The sequence below is a fragment of the Dasypus novemcinctus genome, chromosome 25 (assembly GCF_030445035.2).
Source record: "Dasypus novemcinctus isolate mDasNov1 chromosome 25, mDasNov1.1.hap2, whole genome shotgun sequence".
Classification (NCBI taxonomy): domain Eukaryota; kingdom Metazoa; phylum Chordata; class Mammalia; order Cingulata; family Dasypodidae; genus Dasypus; species Dasypus novemcinctus.
In genome coordinates, this window is record NC_080697.1 from 34,632,606 (window position 1) to 34,650,593 (window position 17,988).

The following is a 17,988-nucleotide window of genomic DNA, read 5'->3' on the forward strand; positions in this document are numbered from 1 at the left end:
GTAATATTTTTGTAGCAAAGGAAAAGAAGGTACTATATCAATGCTAAAGGTAAAAAAAGAATATGTCGGTTTAGTTTTATGAGATATGAATATGATTAAGTTATTTTTCTTTATTTTCTTCATTAACAAGGAGACCTTGGTCATGTCATTTAACCAATCTGTGCTCATTTATGTATCTTTCTGAATAATGGAGAAACAACTGAGTTTGTTTTCAGGATTAAATGAGACAAATGTGCCTGGACAGAATTTTTTAAAGTAATACTTTCATTTGTTAAGCTGCCTTTTGTTTGTTCTTTTATTTTTTGAAGTTGAAATAAAGTTTATTTTAAAATAAAGAAATTATATTTGAGCTCGGTCTTAAGGATGAGTAAAAGTTGGGGGGAAGGCACAGAGGGAACAGAAGGACATTCTATGACAAGGACACAATGTATGCAAAGGTATGTCAATGTGGGGGCACAAAAGGTAAGCAGATGAGTGTGGTGATTCAACCTCCAGAAGACGATCAAATCAGTCCACTACCCTTCACAACCACTGTCACCAGTCTAGGCCAACACATCATCATACCCAGACTGCTCTAGGACAAAAGCCACCTACCTAAATAACCACCCCACATTCAGTCTTGTTCCATCTGACTCCTTCTCCACAAATGCAGCGTAACCTTGTCAGTACAGAAAGACATTCAGAGAAGCCTTTCTGATGTTTCCCATTAATATACTTTCTTAATCTCATCAAACTTCTTTGGTTTTTCATAGCCATGTTCATTACCCAGAACTATTTTGCATATTTGTTCATGTGTTTACCATTTGTCTCTCCCATTAGAACTGAAGGTCCATGAAGGTAAGAATTGTTTTCTTCCTCACTATATCACAAGAACCTCAAACAGTGCCTGGCAAATAGTAGGAGCTCAATACAAACTTGTTGAATGAATCTCCAGCTTAAAACTTCCCCAGAGCTTCCAAACACACCTGGAATAAAATCTAAAATTCTTTGCAAGACCTTCAATGCCATCCAGAATCTGGCCTCTCCCATTCCATCCAGTTTTATTCCATGCTACTCTTCCCTTCATTTACTATGCCAAAGCCACATTGCCTTATTCCAGATACCTGTAATGCAAGAGCTTTCCTGCCTTAAGACCTTGCCTGAGCCTGGAATTTTCTCTCCACTCCTTATCCACTAACTCCTACTCATCCTTCAGATCCCAGAATAAATGTCTCCTCATTAAAGAGGCCTGCAGCTAATTCAAGAAATATTTGAGTACTTACTGTATGCCAGGCACTGTGTCCTGGCTGCTGGGGAATACAAGAACGAATGAGGCAGAAAAAAAACCTCTCATCCCTCAGTCTTATTCTAAATGAGATCCTTCTATCATATTCTGTCTTAGATTCCTATCCTTTAGAACACTTTTTTAAATGTCCAATTACAAATTTGTCTGGTAATCTGATTAAGTTCAACTCTGCTAATGGTGTCTTATAGCAGGAAATACACCTGTATTATACATCACTATCTTTAGCATCCAGTGCTTTGTCTGACAACACAGGCTCAAGAAAGAGTTTGGGGATGAATGAGTGAATAAGCAGTGGTCTATTTATATTAGTGACTCAAGATCAGAGTAAAAGGAGGATGAGGAGTAGGGAAGAGAACAAGGGTGAGAAATGCAGGCCAGACTGTGGAGGGCTAAAGTGCATGGCAAAGTGGAGTCCTTGAAGCAGTCCTTGAACACATAAGCTTCCCATTCTCCTATACATACAGCCTCACTAGCACGTGCTTTATGGGATAAATGAAAGCATTTTCTTAGATTTTCTGAGAATCATGTGTTAGATCAAACTAATTTGCCCCTTTACAAAAAGAAAATAAAACAGCAAAAAGAAATATATTTGATAATTACCATACATTTTTATAGTGTGTAATTTTTTACTGAGATCTTATTCACATACCATATATTCACCCTTTTAAAGTATACAAATCAGTGTTGTTTAGTATAGTCACAAAGTTGTGCAACCATCACCACTGTCTAATTCTAAAACATTCTTATCACCCCAAAGAAACCTCATAATCACCCAATAGCAATCAATCCCCATTTACCTCCCCCCACACAAACCCTGGCAACCACTAATCTGCTTTCTATCTTTATGGTTTGCCTATTCCAAATGTTTTATATAAATGGAATTATACAGGATGCAGCTTTTGTGACTGGCTTTTTTCACTTAGCATAATGCTTCCAAGGTTCATCTATGTTGTATCATATAATTTTTAAATGAATGTTTATTTTCCTCAATACTAGAAGCTGCAAAAAAAGAAAAACATTTAAAATAACACCATAAGAAAGGGAAAAAAAAAACTTACTTGCATTGGGCATGAAAATATTTGATCAGATTCTGAAGTAAATCCACTCCTTTTTTAATCTTAATTTCATTGACCTTTAGCAGATACTGTTAGAAAAAAAAAACAGAAAAGCAAATGTCACAGAAGTAAGTAGATTATGAGCATCTCAGGACAGAGATTATCTCATCTACTTCTCTGACATCTTTTACAATGGGCAGAGCTCATGGAAGATGCTTAACCAATATATTCTAAATGTCATTACTAAATGGTTCTTTTATTTGGTACTCTTTGGATTATCTGATGGTATTAAATGTTTAACTTTAGTAAGTGCCAAGAACTCCCAGTAATAAGGCATTCTATCTAAATCCACTAGATGAAATTTTCCTTGCATAAAAAAAAGAATGAGGATGAGTAGGATGAATGGTTTTTTTTTTTACCATCCTAGATGGCTTGCTCTTTTGTCCCAGTTTCCTTTCTTTACCCAAAATTGTCTACAATTTTGTGGTTAAGACCCTTATCACCATATATTCAATTCCAAGACACTTCCCCTATAATAAAGCAGAAAAAGAAAAACCAAAAAAACTAAAAACAAAATGGCAATTGTGATAAACGAAAAATTAAATGGAAATGAGTTAACACCATTTTTACTTGGAGATATCTTTAAGACATCAGGAGGACCCTTGAGATCCACCAAACCAGTATCAGGGAACACATTTGTACTTTCTTAAAGGTTTATAGGAACATGGACCCCAAAATTCCCTATCTCCTCCGCTACAGAATATAATATATTCTGAAACAGGCGACAGGATATGGTATAAAGAACACAGATGGGAAACGGACTTTGGCCCAGTGGTTAGGGCGTCCGTCTACCATATGGGAGGTCCGCGGTTCAAACCCCGGGCCTCCTTGACCCGTGTGGAGCTGGCCATGCGCAGTGCTGCGCCACGCAAGGGTGTCCCCGCGTGGGGGAGCCCCACGCGCAAGGAGTGCGCCCGTGAGGAAAGCCGCCCAGCGTGAAAAGAAAGTGCAGCCTGCCCAGGAATGGCGCCGCCCACACTTCCCGTGCCGCTGACAACAACAGAAGCGGACAAAGAAACAAGACGCAGCAAATAGACACCAAGAACAGACAACCAGGGGAGGGGGGGAAATTAAATAAATAAATAAATCTTTAAAAAAAAAAAAAAAAAAAAGAACACAGATAATATCCCTGAGACCTGCTGATTGCCCCCTGAAACACCACTGAACCATTTTGAGCCACACAAGTTTCTCATCTGTGCAACAGGTTAAGCCCACCCAAGTGATCTCCCAGGCGTGTGTGGTGCAGTCCAAAAAAGATGTGGGAAGGTGCTCAGAAACAGTCAACTACTAAATTTCTTTTTGCCTAAACCACTGCCAATATATCCTCTTCTCCCTCCTCCTTACTGGTAGTCATTCACTGCTAGTTAATAAGATGTTTGGCAATATATCAAAATTTAAAAGGTATGTATCCTTTGACCTAGAAATTCTACTTGCAGGAACTTATTCTAAGGAGATAATAAAAACAGCATACAGAGATGAAAGGAAAAGAAACGGCCCTGTTTGAAAAAAAGAAAAATGGTAATAACCTAACTGCAATGAATGGGGAATTAAAGTATGCTATATCCAAACAAAATATACTACATAGCCATTAAGCCAATAAAGCAGAGAGATTTTTCTGAAATGGAACGATATCCAAGCCATATTAGTGAGCAAAAATAATAAACTTAAAAAACAACAGTAGAGAACAATCTGTTTATACAAACTATTTTTATGTATGTATGCATTGGGAACATACAAAAAAAGTTTGTTCAGCTTAACATCAGAGTGTTTCTATTTTGCTAAGTAAATCTGGAGTGATTTTTTAAATTTCCTTTTTATATTTTTTAGTATTGACCAATTTTCTTAAACAAAAAGTACTTCTTTTAATAATCATTTTTTAAAAGGTAGGATCTTTCAGACTGTTTTAATTCACAGAAGCTCTGCATTACCTTTTCAACACACCGAATTTTATAAAATTTTTCTTGAAGAAAAGGTCTCACAGTTTTAAAATAAAAGCCTGAAAACTACTCTGCTAGATTAGATCCTGAGCAACTAAAACTGTAAACATCTAAATAACACTAAGCAGCTTGAGTACGTCAATTGGAGGAAGAGGCTGAGCAATTTTAAATGATTTTTACTGAGACAATCTAATTCACTTTCAGATGTCAGATTCTCATAAACTGCTTTCCAAATGCCCTTTCCTCCGCATGGGATGTCTTTTCCAGCTCCTGTCTATTTGATCAACTTCTATATCCTTCAACCCAGCAGCAAATGTCTCCTCTCCAAACCCATAAAACTCCAAGCAACCACTGGTTAAGCCCAGCTCAGCTTGTGTATAAGCAGTGTAACATTTCTCTTACTGAAATGCAATGATGGTGTGCTTGTCTGATTCCCACTAATGTGTTGGCTGTGCAGAGAAGCAAAGACCCTGTCAATGCTTAGCAGAGACTGGGGTCTAACAAGCACCTGTGGACTGGCTCCACAGATGGCTCAAGTACATTACTGAAAGGCATCACTTACACAGTATATTCCCAATAAAACTATATTTAAGTAGTCCACACAATCCATTCCTCTAGATTCGAAGAAGAAAGGTAACTAACCAGTACAGCATGAATACCACAAAAAAACAATGACAGAGCTGGATGTGTGGACCCAGTGCTCCTTACTTCGAGGCTATGCTAATAACATACTGATTGAATTTGAAAATTTTGTCAACATTTTATTCAACAAGCAGTCTTACGGAATTTTGGTAAATAGAGTTCCTCTATACTAGCCAAAATGAGAACATAAATTGAACACATATATTCATAACCTTCTAAATTCACTATTTGCTAAATGTTACTTAATATTACCCCTGATTAAATAAAAACAATACCCCATGTTTGCATAAGTCTTGGCAGTGTACCAGTATTTCATATTGTCTTGTTTAATTCTCCAACACTGTGAACTAGGCCAGGCAGGTACTATTATATATGCTGCTTATAAAACAACATGTGTATAAAAGCATCCACTCTCCTCACGATCTACAATAACACTTTTGAGCTTAGTTAACCTTCTAAATATTCACTTAGGGGAAGCGAACTTGGCCCAGCGGATAGGGCGTCCATCTACCACATGGGAGGTCTGCGGTTCAAACCCTGGGCTTCCCTGACCCGTGTAGAGCTGGCCCACATGAAGTGCTGATGCACATAAGGAGTGCCGTGCCACGCAGGGGTGTCCCCTGTGTAGGAGAGCCCCCCGTGCAAGGAGCGTGCCCCGTAAGGAGAGCTGCCCAGCGCGAAAGAAAGTGCAGCCTGCCCAGGAATGGTGCCGCACACGTGGAGAGCTGACGCAGCAAGATGACGCAACTAAAAGAAACACAGATTCCCGTGCTGCTGACAACAGAAGCGGACAAAAACAAGAACACGCAGCAAATGGACACATAGAACAGACAACTAGGGCAGTGGGGGAAGGGGAGAGAAATATATAAAAATAAATCTTTAAAATAAATAAACAAATATTCACCTAATGCAAAATAAAGCAATAAAGGAGAAACAGGAACAAAAAAGACATGAGGCACACATTAAAAAAAGTAAAAGAGCAGACATATATTCAACCATATCAACAGCACTAAATGTGAATGGATTAGGGAGGTGACTGGGCTCCTCTCTACCATATAGGAGGCCCAGGGTTCGATTCCCAGGGCCTCCTGGTAAAGGCAAGCTGGCCTGTACAGCAAGTTGGCCCAAGTGGAAAGCTGGCCCACATGGAGTGCTGGCTGGTGTGAAGAGCTGGTCTGCATGGAGAGCTGGCGCAGCAAAATGACACACAAAAAGAGACACAGAGGAACGACAATAAGAGACACAGGAGACCAAGGAAATGAGGTGGCACAAGAGATGGAGCGCCTCTCTCTCACGCCAGAAGGTCCGAGGATTGGTTCCCAATGCCACCTAAAGAGAAGACAAGCAGACACAGAAGAACACACAGCGAATGGACACAGAAAGCTAACAGTGAGCACAAAACAATGGGGGGGAGAGATGAATAAATAAAAATCTTTAAAAAACTGTTAATGGATTGAACAATTTAATCAAAGGGCTGAGACTGTCAGACTGAGTTAAAAAAATCATGATGCAAGTATATGTTGTCTATAGAAGACCCACTCTTGATTCAAAGATACAAACAGGTTAGTAAAAATCATAAAAGGAAAAGTGGATGTGGCCGTTGAGCTCCTGCCTACCAAATGGGAGGTCCCAGTTCGGTTCCCAGTGCGTCCAAAAGAAGACAAGCAAGACAGTGAACTGGCTCAACAGACTGGCACAGTGAGCTGACACAGCAAGATGGCACAGTGAGATGACACAACAAGATGGCACAGTGAGATGACACAACCAAGAGACACAGGAAACACAATGAGAGAGCAACAGAGCAGGGAGTAGAGGTGGCTCAGGTGATTAGGCACTTCCCTCCCACACGGGAAGTCCCGGGTTCAGTTCCAGTGCCTCCTAAAAATAGACCAGCACACAGCAGACACAGCAAATGCAAACAGTGTGGGGTGGGGAGAAATAAGTACATAAAATAAATCTTAAAAAAAAAAAAGTAAAAGGATGAAATAATATATTATGCAAACAGCAACCATGAGAAAGCTGGAACACTTATACTAACATGGACAAAACAGACTTTAAAACTTTCTATTGTCACCCCTGACTGATTCTCTTCCTCTAACCACTTAAAAGTTTGCTCTGGGAATAAAAACTCATTTAAATATATTCCTAAGATATATATAGAGAGAGGTGTGTTTATATATTTATAAAGGCTAAGCTCCTGCTGCAATTAACAAACATTCCAAAATCAAAAAGAAGAGTCCTAAGCTGTTTCCAGATGCCATTTTTAAACAAGTAAGGCATTAAAAAGCTGGGAGCAAAGGCCTTCAAGATTTGGATGTTCTGATATCTTCCTATTAGCCTCAGGCAGAAAAATTCTCCAAGTGTCCTACCATTTCTCCCTCCCCAAAGCAAGGGCTCAGGCTGTGGGGCACAGCAGAGCAGAGAGGAGCCCCAGTGTACTTGGGCCTGTTGATGAGCATCCTCACAACAAAACAAGTGAAATTTGGGTGGAAACCCTTCAAAAGATAGGCAGCTTGGCTTCTCATAACACACTTTCACATAACACAGGAAGAGTCCCGTGGACCATCATCTCTCAAGCTGGGCTTCCTCGCTGGCTGCCCACTGCCCCTCCCTCAGTCACTGACTCCACTGGTACAATGGTAATGGGAACTCAGACACCGCATCAAAAATCACCTTAGGAGACAATATTTTTAACTGTGTTCAAGTGTATATGTGTGTGAGACCAGAAAGATCACTTTTTATCTTTTATCTTTATCTTTAATAAAAGGTTCCTGTTAGAGTAAATTAAACCCACCGTCCAGAAGACACCCTTAGAAAAATCAACTGTCAACATGAAGGACAATGGAATCCAATAATAAATTTGATATTTTCTCTGAAGCTACTGCCAAAACTCCAAAAATGATGCTTACTGAGAAAAAGCGCTCTCTTTCCCCACAAGAGTTCACATGCAGGTGGTGGCAAGTTGCCTGCAGTCTTGGCTTGTGGAACCTCTGATTCCCCAGTCTCTTACCTCGCACATCTGCAGCTGGAAGAACCGTCTCTCCTTTTCCATCTCTTCAGCAATTTCAGCCCCACTTATTTCGGTACGAATCATCCCGTGGAGCTTGGCATGTTCCTTTTTCTCCTTTTCTATTTTGGTTCTAAGTGTGAAAAGAGCAAAGATAAATCAAGATGCCTCTTGGGTAGAGTACTCCAGATTGGACAATTTAGAAGTCATCCTATTCTCCACCCTGCTGAGACAATTGCTCACGGGCATATTAGGCAGAGGTCACCATCTATTTTGAAAGGAAAAAGCATTTAGTCGTAAAAATATCCAGCTTGTTCTTTCTACTCTACAACTTACCCAACAAATACTTCCTAAGCGCTTCCCCTTTGTGCAGATACTGGGCAGCGTGTTTTCTCAGGGTCAGAGGACATCAAGTATGCTCATGCCTTAAAGGTTTCTTTATACAACAACCTTCTCTGAGTCTGTCTACCCTTTGAAACAGCCTAAGGGGATCGTTGGGCCAACAACTATTCCTTCCTACCATTTCTCTTCCCATGCTTTCCCCTATCCCTCCTCGTTCTTCATTACCTCCCTCTCCTCACCTCATAAAGCCATGCCAGTTCTCTTGCCTTGACCCAGGACAGTGCTTATTACTTCACGGAGAAGAAAACAAACCACCTTTTCATTTTATAAATGTGATTCTCCTTTCCAAATTAATCTCATGCTTGAACATAAATGTGCACTATACATTTCAGGGAATACACTGACTAAGCTGGCACATGTCCAAAGAAGAATGAACAGGATGAGAAGGAGATGCAAAATCATTATCCGCTGAGAAGGGCTTGAAATAACTGAATTTTTATTCTTTAGAAAGGAGACTAAACAAATGGAAAGTGCCCCCAAATAAAAAGGGCTGCCATAAAGAAAAGAGAGTAGACATTTTCAGTAAAATCTCAAAGCAGACACTAGAAGACACAAGGAACCATTTTCTTAAAAAGCTGTTCAACAATGAAACGGGTTGCAGAGAGTTCCCCATTAGTGAGGGAATGGGTGTTTAAGAAATGGCAAGAGGGGCCTGGATTTAAGAAAAAAAATTAAAAAGAAGAGGCAAGAAATGTAGTTTTTAATCTTTGTTTCTCTAGCTTGGGGCACAGTAGGTATGCAGCATTCTGAACAAATGAGTGAATAAGTATATAAATAAACAGATGACCATTTGGTAAGAATGTTAAAAGAATTCATGCCTGAGAGGACATGTGACTAGAGGGTCCGTGGGGTCCCTGGGACTATAATTACATAACTCCAAGATTCCCCCGACTCCACCTCTAAGGGATCAAGACATAGTCCAGACACGGGAATTTCTCTTCATAATCAGCTATGGAACAACTGCCCAGGAAATTTAAAGACATCTTGAGCCTATTTGTTACATCTTACAAGACCTCTTGGGATAAACAAATCTCCAATGTTAGTGGGCAAAGAATTAATTCCTTTATTGATCTTATAATTACTTTAAATTTTAAAAGGTGCTGCTCCCTTATTCTCAAATTCTGTGATATTATGATTGTTTCTGTCCCCACCCTATCTGGATGTGTCTTGATTTTACAGAATTTGAGCTCATCCCCCTTTCACATCCTTTCCTTTCAGAACCAGAGGACTCTCTCAGGCAAGCAATCCTCTTGAAAAACCTCTTTAGGTCCTTGGCCCAGTAATGTCTGGTATCATTTCATCTAAGGCACTTGAGGGGCTCATGAGAGCTGCTAAAGAGAAGTAAGGAAATCCATTTCCTGGCTCCTCACCCCGCTCAAATACTCTTACTGTTTTGCTAGCAGCAAATCACAAAGTCTTGGTTTCCCATCTGTAAGTAGGAATAGTGATCCTTTCCTATACATCTCACTGAATTGTTATACAGATAAAAGATGCTAAAGAACCAGAGATGCTAGGTTTAGAGCCTTTCTGGGTTGAACAGACCTTCTAGTTTAACATTCTACCTCTGCTTATATATTTAAATCTCTGCCATTAATGGAACTCCAGAACTCTGGGATCCAAGCAACTTCAAATACAGAAAGCTAAGATTTCGATGGGGGTGGGGGTGATGAGTATCAAAGATCTAATATTCCCTGGTATTGTTATTCTTCATCATTTTAAAGATATCCAAGGCTAGTAAAAATAAAATAAAGTACCCAGTTAAATAACTATAGTTACATCTGAATGACTTTTTAAAAATATCTCTCACTTTACCAAATGACTTCACATGAAAGCTTCTATTTTCATTCAGAAAACTACATTATGACCCAATTTACAACAGTTACAAAGTGAACACAAGACACTTAAAATTTTTTTCTATTTCTCTACAATTTAAAATAACTGAAAACATTACTCCCCACAATCACTAGGGCAAGTCTAGCTAGCTCAATTCTCTCCATTCTAAGAATGAGAAATTATAAGCAGAAATATTAAAACAACTGTCTGAAATCAACCAGTAGTAGTCTTGCCTTTAAGTGAAAACTGTAGTACATATCAAAGAATAAAGTAAGCCATTTCTTATGCTCTTTTTTTGACATATAAAGCAAACAGACAAAGCTGAAGGAGATGTGAGTTCCAAACAGCGTCCTATTTCTCCCTCTGAAAAAAAAAAAGGACTGGTATTGCAGAGAAACACAGACACAAAGCTGAAAGTAAATGGTTTTCACAAATCATTAGGAAAATAATGATTTGTTATCATTGTTTGGGATGTTATCATAAATGATAAATTGGAAAAAAAAATTTTTTAATTTTTAGAAAAGGAAACCCCTCCTGAAAGAAATTAGCCTTAACTTCCTTCAATTAACTTTCCTGTAAAAAACATTCTACAACCACCCTGACATAACAGAAAAGGGACAAGGGAAAATCGTTTAGAGAAGTTAACCCCAATGAATTTATTTAGAAAATCAAGTACAGAAGCACATAGTATCATAACAAACCACAGCATTATAGCTTTAGGTAAATAAATTCCTTTCTGAATTAGGATGTATTTGAATAACATCTTTAAGCAATAAAATCTTAATTTAAACTTAATCTCAAAAGGATACTTTTTTTTAAAATGAATACACTCACATTTTTGTTTCATAGTCCTTCCAAGCTTTATCAAATGGCTTTTTCAGATCCTGTAAATAGAAAGGCATATGTTAAATTTGACTAACCATCAACTTCTGTGTAAATTAAACTTATTTTATATCTCTAGGCTCATCCTGAAAGGAGCATTATATTCTGTAATAAATGATATATGTGATTCCATGAGAAAAAGAAAGAAATTAAGAGCGCAGGTTTTTTATTAGGCTAGTGGTGGCATTTTTTTCTCTCTTAAAAATTTTATTATAGTGTACACAAAAATGCACACAAAAGTAGAATCATATAACATACTTATTACCCAGATGTAACAAATATTAACTCATAGTCCACATCTTGTTTCAACTATGTCCTACCTCTGTCCTAACACTATTCTGAAACTAAAACCAAAAAGACGTAACATTTAATCTGTAAATATAGTTCTTTAAAAGAAAGGGACTCTGGCTTTTTATATTAATATATGCGTGGCCCTAACAGTAAGAACATCAAAGTTATCCACTTTCTCCTGGGGTTTCCCTACTCCACTCTTTTGTTCAAAACCTAGGACTTCATATTCTCTTGTAAACCTTGGCTCAAAAAATTACTAAGCCACTGAAAATTCTATCAGAGGATTCCTACCTGTGTATGCTCCCTTTAACAGGGTTCTTTTAGACGAGAGAAACCATTTTTTCCTCTCTTATTTTTTTATTGTCTAGTTCTTCATTAGCTTTATGGTAAAAGTCTAAATGCTATAACCTGGCATACAAGGTCCTCAGTGGACTGGCCCCTTCCCACCCCTTAAGCCTCATTTCCCAGTACCAGCACCTCTTCTGACTCATCGCTTTAGGATACACGACAAAGCCTTATACACACTTGTTTCTTGCTTGCAGATATTTGCATATGCTTTTCCCTCTGCCTAGACTTCCTTTCCCTCCTGTGTCTCTGGCTAATTCAGTTGATTTGATCTCCCATGTTTTCCCAGATGCCCAAAGGCCTGGTGGGCAATGTTCCTCGGTGTCCTAATTTCCCTGTGCATACCTCTCCCTTACCACACTCTGGAGAGGACATACGAAGGCCTCTGCAGAGGCCCCTGAAATCGACCAGGCCAGGCCACCAGACATATCAAAAATGACCTGCCCTGGACACTAATATGTGAAGACCCAATGAAAGAACCTGGATTTCCTATGAACCCAAAGCACAACCCTCTCCCCTTTCTAGTTGACATCTGTCTGTGCCAATGATATGCAAAAGCATACTATACACAAACACCACTCTAATCTGTTACTCACATACTTGTGAAACAATTCACAACTTAAGTGTTTACAAGTAGCAAGGCACTTCCTAAATAGCAAACACCCACTGGAGGACAGAAAAATAAAGTCAGCTCATATCTTTCCCATCAGGAAAATACACTCCCATCTTTTCCAGGGGTAAATCGGTGACACACAAGCTAGAAAACCAAGTTTTCTCTGCTCAAATGAGAGTCCAAAATTGTTTACAGTTTCCAAAATAGCTATTTCTTTCCCTTTACATCTTCCTCTCCTTACCAAGTTTATAGCACCGACAGGAAGACCAGAAAGGCCAAGAGTCATCCCTGTTATGGCTGAAAGGTAGACAGCACCAAGATTGTAAATAAAGCGAAATGGAGACAGCAAAAAGTCATCCTGTGATCCCAGTAAAAATGTAACGATGTAGGCTGCCAGCCTTGGTAGACCAATATTATTGTGATGCAACATTATATCAAAGCTGGTCATTCCACAATAATGATTTTTAAATGTCATACCCCTTTTACTCCTTTTAGGTCTCCCTTCAGCAAACTGTCCAAAGGGAAGGAGATTATGTTGTTCATATTCTGAATCTAAAAAACAAAAACAAAAAAGGATATTCTTATTCAATTTCCTTTTTAATATAAAATAAGAATAGCAAAGATATTAGAACGTTTGGCAGTCATTAACCTTCACTTAAAACCTGACCAGGCTCTTACATCCTTTGTAATGGTTTTATCTTACAAATGAATATATAATATATATATAAGAAATGAAAATCCAGAGCTGCATATTTTTAACAAAAATAACCAGCTTCTATTATCAAGCTATGGAGTTTGTGAAAAGACAATCATTAGTGTGAAGAAAAAAAATGTCAACATAATCAATGACAAAATGACTTTAGTGATTGAAATGAAAGAAAATGTTCACTTTCTACATTCAGTCACTCTTCTAACCATTGTGCCTTGAGGGCTATGCTTCGGTCTGTTTCTCTGGGTCCACAGACCCCCAAAACATGCTCCAACTCTAACCATTCCCCCCAGCACAGTTCCAAAGAGTGGAAAAACAAAAGGAAAAACAGATTTAAGGGCATTTCTGTCTCTTGTGAATGTGTATGAGTGAATTGTGAGTGAGTAGTGTGTATGTGTGTGTTGTGTATATGTGTGTTTGTGTGTATCAGGGGTGTTGCTAAGGAAAGGAGATAAATAAGAAAAGAAAGGGCAAGAGTCTTGCTACCCCTTGTTCTTCTCCCTCAAGAAAGAAGGCAAGAAACTGCTAACAACAAATTGTTGCCCTGGATTAGAGTAGAAGCAAAAGGTTATGTTCACCTATGGAAATGAAACCGTACTGACGATAATATATCAACCCTCAGGGCAAGCAGTGCTGTCCCAGCTTGTAGTTCAAATGTGAGTAAACTAAAAGAACCAAAGACTTTCCAGCACAGAGTCTGGGTGTTATGAACCCTTCAAGACTCCCTCCTCAACTAGAAAATAAACTTAAGTCCCACTTTCTTGTTTCCCCAGGCCCAGGCCACTTCCTTAAATCAACACTACTGCCAAGGAACACTGCTGGGGTTCCATGGCATAAGTGTCATGTTGGGCTACATGCACTTAGATTATGGGCCTATAAACCGAGAAAGACAGCACTAAGGACTCTGGAACATTAGGCATTTCTTCTGACAACTGACGAAAGGAAAATTTATTTTTATTATAATTACCTTGAATAGGAAGATAAAATATAGATGCTCTTTTTAAGGTACAATAGGATCTCATTTCCTTACATTATTCAGCATATTAAATTTCAAAATGGAGAATGAAATGTCCTTGAAAAACACTGGTAAAGTGTATAATAATGCCTGTGCCAACAACCAATTCTACCAAACAAGTGATTAATTAATGAGTGTCAGTTCAGAAATGACTTTTTCTGTCTTGAGCTTAAATAACTCAACATTTATCATCTACCTGGCCTTCCTCCAAGGTAGTATGTAATCAGCTATGGCTTGCTAGGAATAGCCTTAAGAGTCAAAATTTTAAATACTGGAAAAAAGCTCAGTTTAAGGCAAGGCCTGAGGGATGACTCCGGAAGGAAGGCTGACAAATAAGAGACCATACTGATGAATAATCTCTGGCAGCAAACACACCTGGATTTCCATTTTAAAGCACAACAGGAATAAACAGGAGTGGAAGACATGCAGATCACTGCCACAATCCCTCACATTTCATTCCATCCACCTGCTGGGAACTCCAGCTGGCAACTAACTGTGTCAAAAACAGCTCTGCCCATATCCACACCCCTCTTCTGCCAGTGCTTTTTATTCCTGTAAAAACATACCCAGTTATCCGCTCAGACTCTTCTCTCTGCTCTGTTGCCATCCAGTCGTGCTCCGCCCTGTTCACCCAGCTGTCAAGGCTTGATTCCACCTTTGCCGGCTCTTCCACAAATATCCTCTCCTTGTCCTTCCCATGGCTTTATTCTTTACTCAGGTCCTCCTTGCTTCTTTTCTGGCTTAAGGCAACTGCTTTTTGCTCAGTTTGTTCCATCCAACTGAAATGTCCTCCCAGGATTTCCCACTGTCAAATCATTAGGACTTATGCAAATGTCACCCCCTACCATTAAACATCTTCAATCTCCCCAATGTGAGGTGATCTCCCCTCCCCAAACTCCTCCAATATTGCCTTTTTCTATTTCTAAGGGCTCATGACAGGTTCTACCTGCATTAGTCTCATTGACCTTAGATCATAAGTTCTAATGGGTAGCATCCACACATATTTCATTTTTATACTATCCAACACTTAGCACAGGGTGCGGCCCAAAGGAGATACTTGATAAACACTGGTTGAATAAAACAGTAAACTTAAATGTTTTTCTAAGCATCTAATATAAAAGACAGAATCTGGAAAGATTACAGATACAGCCTCAGTTCTAGTAACACCTTTAACCCAAGCATAGCATTGCAAATGCATATATGAATTCATTAATTCATGTATCATATATTTACTGAGTGCCTCTTTTTTTTTGACAGCAACAAGCTGGTTACCAAGTAAATGACACATGATGTCTGACCCCTGAGGAATTATTCATACATATACACCAAGTAAGCATTTTTTATACTGGAAAGATGCCATTGTCCTCTCACAGAAAGAAATGATTACTTTGGTTTTAAACAATCAGGAGAGCCTCATAGGGGAGGTGGTAACTAATCTAGGCTTTGGAAGAAGGGCAACCATTCCAATGAATGAACCTTGGGATCCTGCCCATTCACCTGGGCCATCTCAAAAAGCCACGCACAGTCAGGCTCACTGGCACAGGTGAGGTCAGTCCTTCACACTGCTCAGCAAGGAGCCAAAGCAGGATCACCTTGGCCAAGGCAAGTGAAAGAAAGGGGAATACTCAGAGTCACACAGAAAACGTATTACACGTGGGTCACACGAAGGGAAAAAAACAAGTGCAAGATGCTCACAGGTGTTTTGGGTTAAAAATATATTTCCAGGAAGAATTCTAGTGGGTTTTTCACAAAGGGCGCATGTAAGTGTGAGAGCATGCATGAGTGAGCGAGAAAGGATTCTTCACAGCAAAGAAGAAAAAAAAATACATCAATTTTCTTTACACATCTATTTTAAGGCTATTCGTTAGTTCATTCAAATAAGAACTTAGGTGTTGATAACAGATGTCAGGGTGAGAAGAGGTAAACTAAGATTTGGTACCCAAGTAAAATATTAAAGTGAAAAGAGTAAAAAAAATCTATGGATATCCAACACACTTGGCTGGCTTGCTTTCATTCTCCATTCATTTAAGGAAATGAGGGCTGACTGTGCTGGATATTGGGGGACAGGGCTCACAGTCTGGTGGAGACCATGACACTAAACAACAAATTACAATTGTGACAAATGCCATGTGGTTGGCTCATGTGGCCCTAAAGAATAGCAGATGAAGCTGGAGAGGTAGGAGACAGGGGCAGGAGACAAAGATGATTGAGACAGAATCTCAGTCCTCAAGGAAGATTTTAAACCCCTCAATGGTTTAATGGGGGAGATGAACCACATATTTAAGTAAACTACCAACCAAAAACTGTAGAGCCATAAAAAAAACACCATGAATTTCAGGGAAGAGAAATTTAGCTATAAAGGGAAAGTTTTATTGAGCAGGGCATATCTGAGATAAACCTTCAAAAGCTAGGGAAAATTTTGCCTTGCCAGATGGGGAGAGAGAGAAATTCTAAGCAAAAGGACCTGTGTGGAGAGTGGAGAAAGGCACAGAACTGAGGACTTCTCACCCACTTCAGTAGAGGCAGAAGTAGAAGACAACAGCTAAAAAGAGAAGCTGTGAGGCCATATCAACTAAGGGGATTCTGGGCTTCATTCACAGTCCATTTTTCCTTTTGGGAGTTCTTCAAACTATCTAAAATAGAAAACCGTTATTTTTCAAATCAGAAAATAATTTCATTATTATGAAAGAGACAGAAAGTAGATTAGTAGTTGCATGAGTGGGGGTAGGACTGGGGATTTACTGTAAATGGCAGGAGGGATATGGTTGGGGTGGTGAAAATATTCTAAAACTGACTTTGAATAAAGTGGATGCACCACTCAGTGAAGTCACCAAAACTCACCAAATTGTACACTTAAAATGGGTGAATTATTCTAACAGGTACAATAAATCTCAATAAAGCTGTACTTTAAAAAAAAAAAAGAAAGAAAAGAAATTATAACAATTATAAGCAGAATCCCACCAGTGAATTTACTACTAGGTCTTCCACATTCCAGGGTATTAGCCTCTGCTTGCCCTCTTCATGGTAATACCCAGCATCACACATTTTGAATCAGGGGTGAGCTTCACAGGAAATGACAGCTCTTGTCATTTCTCTTGGGCCAAAGAACAAAAGGCACAGGAGCCCAGATGCTCGTCTTGGCAAGTGTGCCCTGCAGCACCCAGGACAGGCTCTGAGTCTGTCCCTGAGTCTGTGTGTCTGGGCAGCCCAGGCAGCCTCAGGCCCACAGGTGAATGAGCCATCCTCAATTCCTGGCCAAGAGAAGAGAACCACAGCCAAAAGATTATGGCCATCCCTTGTGCACAGGTAACTCCAGCTCCAATTTATATAAATTATGAAATTTTTATGACCTGTGGGGAATTAAATTTTCCCAGGTAACCCAACCAGAACATTTTCCTAAGCACCAAGCAGACACTCCACTTTTTCTAATGCTCTGACTTACTTTGAACAAATACACTGTACAAAACAGCTTTCTAAAATAACAAGTATGACAGGAATACAAAATTATTCATCTTAATCATTGCTACTAGGAATGGATCTGCCCATACCAATAAAAAAGAGACAATTGTTTAAAGTAATAATTCTGTTTTTTGTTTTTCCTTTCTGTCTTGCTTTTCCTGAGTTTATTTGGAGCGATCTGACAAGATGATTCAGTAAGTGGTCAAAGGTCTGTAATCTTACTAATAGAAATGAAATGATTGGGTCAATGGAGCAGGCAGGACAGAACAGGCTAACAAATCAAAAACAAAACTGCTACGCTAATGCCACAGAAAATTAGCAAACAAAGAAGGACAAGGAGATGGAGACAGAGAGGACTATAGCCAGCGAATCAGTCCTCTTTTCACACTGTTCTTCTTAATTATTTTTTTCAGTCTTAAAACTCCTTGACTCTAGTTTTTTCATTTCCATACT

General features: G+C 39.1%; 1 protein-coding gene across 3 annotated transcripts in view; it reads right to left on the bottom strand.

Annotated features, from left to right (window-relative positions):
• ASAP2 (ArfGAP with SH3 domain, ankyrin repeat and PH domain 2) overlaps positions 1-17,988 on the bottom strand; it is a 211,497-nt gene that overhangs the window by 69,569 nt on the left and 123,940 nt on the right. For 2 of the 3 annotated variants that reach the window (XM_058287891.2, XM_058287893.2), the window contains exons 4-7: positions 12,830-12,904; positions 11,056-11,105; positions 7,990-8,119; positions 2,344-2,429 (exon numbers count right to left, since the gene is read on the bottom strand). In XM_058287891.2, the coding sequence (XP_058143874.1) occupies positions 2,344-2,429; positions 7,990-8,119; positions 11,056-11,105; positions 12,830-12,904 (341 nt within the window). The remainder of the gene's footprint in view (positions 1-2,343; positions 2,430-7,989; positions 8,120-11,055; positions 11,106-12,829; positions 12,905-17,988) is intronic. The other variant, XM_058287892.2, reaches the window with a different exon arrangement.